The sequence below is a fragment of the Ptychodera flava genome, chromosome 8 (genome assembly GCF_041260155.1).
Source record: "Ptychodera flava strain L36383 chromosome 8, AS_Pfla_20210202, whole genome shotgun sequence".
NCBI classification, from domain to species: domain Eukaryota; kingdom Metazoa; phylum Hemichordata; class Enteropneusta; family Ptychoderidae; genus Ptychodera; species Ptychodera flava.
Genome location: NC_091935.1, coordinates 37,031,725 through 37,042,892, shown reverse-complemented (window position 1 = coordinate 37,042,892; position 11,168 = coordinate 37,031,725). Strand labels below are relative to the sequence as shown.

Sequence of the window (11,168 nt, the reverse complement as noted above, 5' to 3'; positions counted from 1 at the left end):
CTTCATCATGCATACCGGTAGATACAACAAATGAATAAGATCATGATGATCTAGTTTCATATACCTCTCTTAAAAGTATACTTCTGAGTATCAGCTGCTCCCACAAAATGCGGTAATCAACATAAAGAACAACTGTATCTCGTATGCACATGTACTTTTCAGTGTTGAAGAAATCAAGGAAATCGTCACAATGTAAATCTTGGCAAGGAACTTTTAGGAGGTTACAGGTTATCCCCAGGCCCTGTCAAAAGGCATGAATGATCATGTATGACTAGTGCATGGACAAAACTTGCCGACCCTCATAGACATTGAGGAAAGGCTGACTGAATGTGGCTACTTCTGGTAAATGAAACAAAAGACATTGTTAGGAAACTTAAGTTTCACATCTTTTGTTCATACAGAATCATACAGAATCATAGTAGACAAATTAGCCACAACAGCTTAACCCCCGTACAGGTGGTACCATAATACTGAAAACAATGAGGACCAATTCAAATCTGAAGATGATAGATGATGTTCTTAGTCTCTGTTTCGGTTCTGAACACAGCATTCCTCTTCTGATTGATAATTATAGCATCGTATTTTGAATTAGGCCACAGTGCAGCTGCAGCAAGCAAAATTTCTGATATGTACAGGTAACCACAGACAGTATATCTTCATCCTTGATTTGCAAAAGAATGTTCAACCCAGTGAACTTACAAGTTCAAAGTGTCGAAAAAAATGAGTGTTTGGATCGATTGTTGACATGAACAATGCGTCACTGGTCAATGTCTCTGTTGGTCAGTTCTTTCAAGGAATAACATTGCCGCCTTATGACATTATATCTTATGACATTTTTAGTCAGGCCATCCTGGAGCTCTATCAGCCACTAGTCTTTTCATGTACAAGAAAATCAGTGATTCAATCCTGCAAGTGTGGCAAGTACGATAATAGAAAACAGCACACAGACATCAAAACAAGTGGTCTGTTGGATATTAACCATCAATCTGAACCCTGGGGAAGTTTCTAAGAAATTCAAAAATGTTGCCAGACGTAAACACCTGACTATATCTCATTTGATTCGTTTGTTTTGATAGCCTTTCATTCTGCTATAAATACTCTCTGATTTCACAACATTCTCGGTAAATACTGTAAATAACATGCAACTTATGAGACTAACTATACTATGTATCTTGGTAACTAAGCCTACATGACAGCTTTGAAAAGAAAACAGAAACTATTATTCAAACACAGTTGTCTTAACATATTGGTGATAGCATTAACATCAGCTCATGCTGTGATATGGATGTTTTGTGGAAAGTTGTCCAGTAATGACAATGTTAATACAATATGGGAAAAATGCACAACAGCACCAAATATATTGACTACAAATTTCTTTCATTCTATTGGATAACTTTTTCAAATAATACTTTGCATAACTTGTCACCTGTAGAAAAACGTAAGTAATTCTAGCTTTTATTGGGTTCTGTTTGATTATAACTCTCCCATTTATGTTCTTTTTTCCTTTGCTTTTTACAGAATTGCAGTTATTATTGGGGTTTTGCTGCGTTTGTTGCATACTATGTCAACCATCCACTTTACACTGCACCAGGTGAGTTACTACAATTTAATAGCCTGAGATTTTCCAGCATCAAATGTCTACAAAATTTGAGAGGGAGAAAATTCTTCATCAGTCTTACTCTGAAAATAAATCTGTGTGTACGTTGCAGTATTAAAATAGCTGTTTCTCCCGGTGATGTTTGTGTTTGGCATTTTGACAAGAACAAGGTGAATGATGGACTTTGAACTGTTTTGTTTTGAATTGCTCATTGAGAAAAGGTAGTCTACCGGTATAACAGGAAAAACAAGCCAATATAGTCATGACTTAATATGTGAAACTTGCTTTCTTTGGTCAATAAATATATCTGGGTTTGTTTTCAGTCCCTTTGGACAAGGATCTGATCCCATGTCATACACATGCACAATTATTTTTAGCTACTATAGACTATAGTCTATAGAAGCTATTGGGATGGGTATCCGTCCGGCGTCCGTCGTCAGTCTGTATGTATGTATGTATGTATGTATGTATGTATGTCCGTTTGTGAGGCGTCCGTCCACTCAAATATCTTGAGAACCGAAGTAAATACTGATTTGATATTTGTTGTGTAGATGAAAAATATGATTTTGAGAAACTTTTTTTTTTAATTTTTTGATATTGTTGAAAATAGGCAAATTAATGCCAAAAAAGGTGTTTTTGGTAAAAAATCTTCTTCTTCATAACCACTGGTCAGACAACTTTGTTATTGGTATACAGGTCCCTAGGGGTAACCCAACTTAGATTTGTTCAAATTGTGATGAAACATGCAAATGTGTATTTTAAGGAATTTTTTTGTCATTTTTGGTCAAAATTTGACTTACATTGTATGTAATTCTTGTACTGTATAAACCCTATCAATTCACCCAGAAAAAAATAATTAATATGATTTGAAATAATTGAATTAATTAGGCAATCATCAAAGCCAAAATAGTTTTAGTGTAGAATTATCAGAAAGTTCATTCTTTTTTTGACAGTTCATAGTGAAATGCTTACCATCTTGGAGGATTAAAACTGTAAAGGCAACTTTCCTGAATCCCAACCTTGACATATTCTGAACGGTCATGTATTGTGCCCTGTATTTTATCTAAAAGAAATTGCTCAAATAGTCAATAGAGATAGAGATAGAGAAGTTCTAATTTCCAATTACTGTTGACTTGGTAAGGATAATAAAATTACTTTTTGAGGAAAAAAATAGAGTGGTCAATTAAAAGAGTGGTCAAAGTGATAGGGTTTTTATGGTAAAGCTGGGCTGTAAGATTCCTCATGTGCTATTTATAGCAATTATGCAATCTGTGTAAACAGTGCAATGAAAGTGTTACATGATTCCTTACAATGCTTTTGATGACCTTGAACTTCTTATTCTTAAGTTTCAAACATTTGTCTCTTCAGTGTGCTTTCTCTGAGTATGTACCGTCTCAACTTATTCAGCAGAACTCATCAAAGATATCCACCTTCTTCATGAATACATGTGTCACAAAAGGTTATTCTCTACGTAACACAGCAGAGCTCTGTCAACTGTTGAGTTGCTTGTTCTTTCAAAACCGCTGGTCTGCCAGCTTTAATATTTGGTTTACAAGTCCCTAGGATGACCTAAGTGAGATAATTTCATACAGTTAGGAAATACTTAATTTTGTATCCATGTCTATAGTAGCTTCAGGGACTTTGGCCCTATGTTTTTTGCATGCTATGTCCCAATATGGCTGCCAGCCAGCAATTTTTGTTCGAGTGCAATTTTTCACATGTCTAGTGCATAATACAGCAATGCCTGAACTGATTCCTTTCAAAGTTGATGCAAGCACATTACCCTACTAGTGTGTCATGCATATGCATGTTGATATTTTTTCCTGGTACAACTAAATATGGCCAGGTTTATAGAGTGTAATGCTGTGTTACTCAACACATTTCATTCATTGTGTTGACTTAATTCATTCACATTTATTCCCTTTATACAATGACATATGGGGACAATGTCATTGACAATGACTTGTCTAATAAAAGTAATCATTAAAATTTCAAAATCTAAATTAGTTGTGTTTGATTTATCATTTTTGCTGTAACCCATATAGGTGACATCCAAGTCTACGGAGCATTGGTAGGATTTCTGGTAAGTTCCCGATTCAGTGTCTCTTTCTTCACAATATCAAGATAAGATATCACTGTCTGTTTACCATACCAGACATGTGTTATATGTATTTATGGCACGTAAATTATTGCAGTGTCAAGTGATCTAACACTTCATGAAATTTCATCAATTATGCGATACCAATGATATTTCTGCATATGTACATAATGATTTTAATCACTTTTCATTGAGTAGATGCTTGCCCCTGAGAAATAGAGCTGTACTTAGTCAAGGTGATGAGTGTGTAAACAGCAAAGATGATGGGTATATTTATAGTGACAGTGTGATAGAATCTTGGAAGAGGTGCAGTTCAGTTATCTTGGTTTGTTATTCCATAGATAAATGAGTACGGAAACTTTGCAATTCATGTGGCACTGAGAAACCTTCGTCCGGAAGGCACCAAGGAGAGAAGGATCCCTTTCCCAACCGGCAACCCCATGACTCAGATGTTCAACTTTGTCAGCTGTCCTAACTACACCTATGAAGCCGGCGCATGGATCTGCTTCACAATCATGACACAGTGTGTGCCCGGTGAGTGACAGCGCCCTCTATTGTCGCTCTTGATTTTCAATCTCCCACAAGTTATGGCATAGAGATATAGCAGCAATGGAGTTTCTCACAAGCTCTTCCATGTTTTGACAAATCGTATCCTAGCATCCTCCCCCTTAATTAATTAGTATCTTTTTAATTAGTCACATTCACTCGCGTTGAGTAGCTGTAATGCCACACTTATTGCAAGATTTTATTCTCTGCAATCATTATTTCCAGTTTGCTCACAGAAATGTGACTTTATTCTGTGTATGATGTGTAGTTGGCAATAACTTATCTTGTCTATCACAGGAAAGTGCAAAACTATTCGTCATATCCAAAATGAATTCAGAATTAAGAATGCATTTTAATTTTTTTTAATTACATAAAATCTGAAGCTCAAAGCTGAAACAAAATGTAATCTAACAATTTTGCATGGTTGCTGTGTCATATCATGTTAATCTCTATTGCAGAAATTTTTCTATGTAACGGTAGAAATAACATTTCCTGGAACACCGGTAGATTAAAATAATCTCATCAGTTCCTAAACTGAAACCAAAACAGTCGGTTTTTGGTTTAGAATCAGGGTTCAAAAACAGAAAACAAAAATGGCGGATTACATCCTCAATCCTACCAGAAAAATTTTACAGTGTTTGAAGCATGAAGGCTTGCCACACTTGATATCATAGAAATATGTCATATCCACAGAAAACTACCACTCTGTATAGCCTTTCTTTCCTCACTTTTTCAATTTAACAGCTCTGTTGTTTACTGTGGCTGGTTTCTATCAGATGGCTGTGTGGGCTCAAGGTAAACACAAAAACTACAGAAGAGAGTTCAGCAACTATCCCAAAGGCCGCAAGTGTATAGTTCCTTTACTTATTTGAAAGGATGGCATTTTGTTTTTCACTTCCACATCCAGGATTAAAGTCAACAGGGAAGATAAAAAAAAAATGCAAGCTAAAGCTGAATTTAGTATTGTCAAAATGGAAAATGACTTTTTTATAGATTTTTTCGTATTCTTGAGAGATGCAAGAAAAAATTCTAAGATGACACTTTATTATGCATTACTGACAAATTTGATACTGGAGTGTGTACTTCACTTTCTGTCCAAATTTGTCCATGGTTGAGTGAAATTTACTTTAGGAGAAATGGTGATTCCTTAATAATTTTACAAGGTTGTTTGAAATGAGAAATTTTATGATTGTAGTGGAAGAGATAATAGCTGACTGCCTTTGCTTAATTGCTACGCTGGTTGTAAATGATTATTTTTTCCCACCAATCAATATGAGGATGTTGATTTTTTCAGCTGTTCATTGCAAACTTGATTGTAAACTTTCTTTAGAATTATTATTTTTTTAAACGTGTGATTCTTATCTTGTTTTCTCTTTCTTTTATTTGACAATGACTGTCACAAAAGCAATTCAGAAGTCATGTTGTGGTCATATGTTGAAAGTGTGAATCCTTGTCAGAAACTGACTGTTTCTCAATTATGGCATTAGTCGTGCAGACATACTTTGGCGTTGTTGCCATGCAAACATATCTGTATTTTAGCAATTACTTTTTAGTGTGTGTCCCAACTCAGAAAACATTTTTTTAAAAGACAGACATTAACATGCCATTAGAGCGAGTAGTTAAACTTACCAGTATTTTAAGTCTCCATTCAAAAAGTTGAATTTGTTGTGAGAATGTATTACTTTTGATTTCTTTTCCGTCAAGTGAATGTTGATAACCTTTGATTCATAGAAATGAAGGTACAGATCTTGAAATCCCAATTTTCTGTCATATTCTGTGGCAATCTGGCATTCTTTTCCTCAATTTCTAGATACTCCGAACAGAACCGTGAATTTCTGTATATTCCAAACAGAACCATGAATGTTTGACAATGGCTATGCAGACATTAAAGTTTTTTGTAAACTATCAAATGTGTATTTGTTTAGTGTTTGTAATCCTCTTGTGTACTGCACAAGTCAATAACACTCTTGATCTACTTGTGTGTCAGAACTCTTGTAGTTTTTTACCTTCTCGTGTCTATTTATAGACAGAGAAGGTATTAGAGTTGAAAACCAGTATGCTGCTGTCAAGTACTTCCGTCTGTCAAGACTTCCGTCTGTCAAGATCCGTTGACGTCATGCCATTGTGATGGGTCATATCATAAACTGGTGGGGGTGTTCATGGCTCAGGTTGAGGTGTGGGAGAACGATTTTGAGCTATGACAAAAAATCAAAAGGGACTTAGTGGCATAGCCACAGTGTTAAGCCTTTCTCCAGGTTTCTTAGTTGACTACAATCTATTACAGACTACTGAGCTGACGTTAGGGGTACTCACTTTGTGTTTGCTCACTCTGTGAGCGCTAGTGTTTGGTACTGAGTTGCGTGGATATCCCCTCATGGTCTCACGTGATCTTGGCCTGTTGCATAATCTGCGGAGATGATCATATGCCTCCGAGTCTGAAAACTGTCATTGTGTAAGCCTGTCGGCATTTTCCTTGCATTTTTTCTCATTTATTTTGCAAAATATCGGCGAGTACCTCAATATTTCAAGATAACCCTTTCTTCCCAATCGTTTCCTGGAGTTTCAGAGTCATATGAACGAAAATGAGTGAAAGTTTTAGACAGGAAAATCGGACGTCGGCCATGTTCAATGTTTACAGTACAATCAGAAGTTTACGTGGAGGAATTAACCAACAAACACTATTCATGATGCCCGCCCTCTAGAGGCAGACCCTCCTATATGAAGTACCACATTTGATGCTTGTGGAAAGCTTGACCACACAATGGAGCATTTAAACTTTTAGAAAATGACAAACTTAATAAGAAGGTATTCAGAAATGTCAAATACTGCGGAAAAATGCGCAAATATTCAATATAAACAGGTTAACTGACTGGTCAGCTATAAAAAACAATGAAAATGTTTATGATCAAAGTTTTTGAGATGCGCACATTTTAACAAATACAGAAATTATTAACATTATAAATATAAGACCAAACTATTTTTTCAGGGATGGGACAGGTTGGAAATGAGGGGTGAGAGACAAAGGCACTCCTATTGCTGCATGTGGATGCAGCCACACCATTTCATTTACAGCATACTTATTCACTGTGTTGTGTTCAAGTTCCATATTGTACTGACTGTCATACAAGGATAATATGAGCAAATCAAATCAAATTAGAAAAGGATCAATGCTGTTGTGTGGATTTTGCTGAACATGGCTGATTTTAATATTTCGCCCTATATATTTGGTATCCAGCAAAGGCATATTTTGATGTAAAGTCAAAATTAACACTACATTGCTGACAATATATTTTACCGTTTCTGCATGAACTTTTCTTTTTTAAATTATAGTATATTAGTACTTCAAACAGATTAACAGTTATCGTGATGTCAACCCATAATTTTACATCACAAAGACTGTAATTCTTCCAATTTTTTTGTTTTTCAGTCATTTTATAAATTTGCACTGCACAAGATGATTGAACAAATTGCAATGTTTGAATTTGTAAACTCAAAGAATAAAATCCTTTGGTCACAGATTAAATTATTTTTTAAAAAGAAATTTACTCTTAAACACTTTTAGCATATATTCTTCACACGGTCATGTATTTCAAGGAAAATATGCCTATTAAAAACAGTAATTTCTTCACTTTCAATTTTTTTTCAATACTATGACAATTATCAGCCATGAGGTTATACAAACACAAGACCAGATAAGCGTTTTTCATCATTTTCACAGGACTCTTTGGAAAATCCATTAAAAACAGTTAAAAGTGACTTGAAATGATCACTTGGTATACATTTAATTTACAGATGCCAGGTTGTGTATTTCACATGCACTCAGGTCAGTAAGGAAGTGCGTCATTACTATTTTGGACTGTGAATTCTTATTTCTGAATTATTTAACTTTTTCCCACATTGAACTATCTTTAGGCAGTTTATACTGTAGCTTAGAATTTTTTTGATTGATGTATTTAATCATCTTTTGGGTTCTTTGGGTCCATATCCCACCTCATGCCCCTACATCATCAACTATTTACCAACAACTCCATGCCAACAACCAATTACCTGACCTGGCCACACATTAGAGAAGGTACAGCGTCATTGACGGTATTTTTTAATTTATTGAATATAAAATACACAAACAGTAGCCATGGGTTGAATCTTTGAAAATTTTTCAAATTCTATGCTTAATCAGAAATGAGCTCTATGTTGATTGGACTGTCTCATCATGACTTATGTACCTAACACATCGAAACTGACTCTTTTGATGGAAACTTCTAAACAATGCATGCAGTTAGCGCTATGGTTACCATACCTGTTTGGCACCTGGATGCTTTATTTAGTAACCTTTTGTACTCATGTGATCATCAAGTGCCTGTCTGCATATGTGTTTGTGTGCAGACAATATGTGTAACATTCAATTCTGAAACCACGGTCCCTCCATGCTGAAACGCATGTTTTAGGATGTGTTGGATGTTATTATTTGGTCACGCAAACACACACAGATTTATTTAATATGATAAATAAATTTTTATTGAAACATTTTTATAACAAGACATCTTTAACCTTATGAGCTGCTTATTGGCAGTTTGGTCAGGGTGATAATTTGTGTTGTAAATCAGTAGAAATAACTAAAGGGGCCTGGGATTAGGGCGTGCAATTAACAGAGATGGAATGTTTTCTTGAAATACTACACAGATATAGTGAGAGGATTGCCGTACTAGGAATAAACTGACCCAGCTCAGCTTGTGTTATGAAAATGCTCAATATATCATATTTATTTTCAGGTAGTATGTGCCTCGAAAGTGAAAGCCAAATTTTTGCTTAAATTTGGTACAAGGAACCTTTCAACCTTCTCTTTCAAAATCAAGAATAATAATGGGGGTCACTGTCCAAATTTTGGTACTTGAGAAACAAATAACCAAAGATTTATCATTTTACCAATATGTGTAATTCAATATGTCTGCTATCCCTGTATTAACTCGATAAAAAAATAAAATTTTCAATTTTCATAACATAAGAACGGTTAAAGTTTTTCTTTCTCCTAGGGCTTCAAAATGAGCCCCTACAAGGGGTAGTTCAGAAAAGAATTTGAAAGTTGAGAGTCCCCAAGGCACATTCTACCTTAAGAGAAGTGGTCGTCGGAACTGCGCATGTGCAACTTTCTTGTTTACAAACAATGTATTTCGTGCACTATATATAGATGCATCATGTCAAAATAGCTGCGACTTTTAAATTTTACGATGTACATTAAGACAAACATGTTTTAACTTTCATCAATTGCAAACGTAGCTTGGATACAGTGTATATATCGGTCGTAGGGGTCCTAGCGACCTTTGAGCGCCGTTCCGACGACCACCGCCGTTTAATATCATAATTGAGAAATACTTGTATTGCTTGCTGGACCCTATGTCCAGGATTAGGCAGTGTCATCCCGGGATTTGCTGATTTATCCTACTGTATCTGACTTGTGGGATGCAGAAAATTAAACAACACAACTTGTCTACAAATATATCCACATTGTATCATGGTTAAGCAAATTTCAGAAACTGTACAATGTGCCATGTCACTCAAAAAAACTTGTTGGTTTGATATTTATCAAAAAGATCAACACACCTACAAAATAGTATCGAAACAAAACATTTTGCTAATGAAGATCCTCTTTGTAAAGCTGTACATAAGAGATTCAGGGACGGTAGATACCCTACGCTCTATGGTAGATTACACCACAGTCCTGTGATTACACGTAAAGTGCCCTGGGTGTGAAAGTTTATGGTTTGTTAAACTCGCACAACCATCCTGTAATTTTGATGCAGTCATCTGTTTGGTACAGGCCGCTGTTACATTGTGTGTATGTCCACTTCTGCTGGACTCATGGCAACGTAGTTTGTGGTATCAGTTCGTCTTTATTGCATGCACCGAAAGCTTTCTTAACTTGTAGGATTACAACATAAAGGTCAACACTGAAAGGGCCGAAAGCATCAGTACATGGCGGCGTTACAGGTAAAGGCCCTCACTGAAAGCATGTGTAAATAATTGCACAGATTAAAGTCTACTCCTTTTGGTAAATGTTGGCCTGGGTTACATATATCCAGGCTGAAAGCTTTTGTTTATGATGTTGTTACAAGTGCCGAAAGGAAGTTACACTCTCCGTGTCGAAACCATCTGTGAATGATTTCACTGCCAAGGAACGTCAAGAGTGACAGCTCTAATCAGTCTATAGAGGGACCATGCTTGAATGTTTGATACACTTACTGATATAAAGGTTAGTACTGAGAGCTTTCATGTATGACACGGTTGAAAAGGTCCAAAGTGGAAGCTTATGTTAATAATTAGGTCAAAGAAAAAAGGTCACCTACAAAAGCTCCGACAAATGATTTGATTACTGATAAAAGTCCGATTATAAACTGTTTCAAATGATGAGGTGACAGCGGCCCTCACCAAAGTGTTTTCTGAAGGACGCAGGTGTTAAGGAAAAAATCCATGCTGAGTGGTTTGATGTTGCATTTACAGATAAAGACCAACACCGAAAGCTTTCAAATGATGCCGCCAAAGATAAACTCTACATGCGGCGACTCGTACAAACCTCAAACACAAACACTTAATGATGAGAACATTAATTTTGAAGACTGGTAGACCGTCAATCATTGACATAATTACTGTACCCTAAAAAGAATGTGCTGTGAAAATCATGAGAGTGAAGTGTTCTTTCTCAGTTGTATCAGGGCAACCAAACATGGCTACCGTAGTTGGTAGGTTCTCCAGCTCATGGCAAATTTGCTCTGGTCCACTATTTAAAACATCAGACAAGTAAATGCGTCTGCATCAACTGGAAGCTAACTGGTAGAAATTCCTGCCTGAACAATAAAACTACCTGCTAACGATCTGCAGCAGTATTTTCCTTTCATATTTAAACTTTTCTTGAAAAAAACCAAACAAATCCAA

At 35.9% G+C, this 11,168-nt stretch overlaps 1 protein-coding gene across 1 annotated transcript in view; it reads left to right on the top strand.

The window, feature by feature from the left end:
- Positions 1 to 6,151, top strand: part of LOC139139222 (probable very-long-chain enoyl-CoA reductase art-1) — a 15,103-nt gene extending 8,952 nt beyond the window's left edge. Inside the window, exons 8-11 of the mRNA XM_070708060.1 lie at positions 1,519 to 1,591; positions 3,643 to 3,680; positions 4,037 to 4,229; positions 4,986 to 6,151. Coding sequence (XP_070564161.1) covers positions 1,519 to 1,591; positions 3,643 to 3,680; positions 4,037 to 4,229; positions 4,986 to 5,113 — 432 coding nt within the window. The 3' untranslated portion in view covers positions 5,114 to 6,151. The remainder of the gene's footprint in view (positions 1 to 1,518; positions 1,592 to 3,642; positions 3,681 to 4,036; positions 4,230 to 4,985) is intronic.
- The last annotated feature ends 5,017 nt before the right edge of the window (positions 6,152 to 11,168 follow it).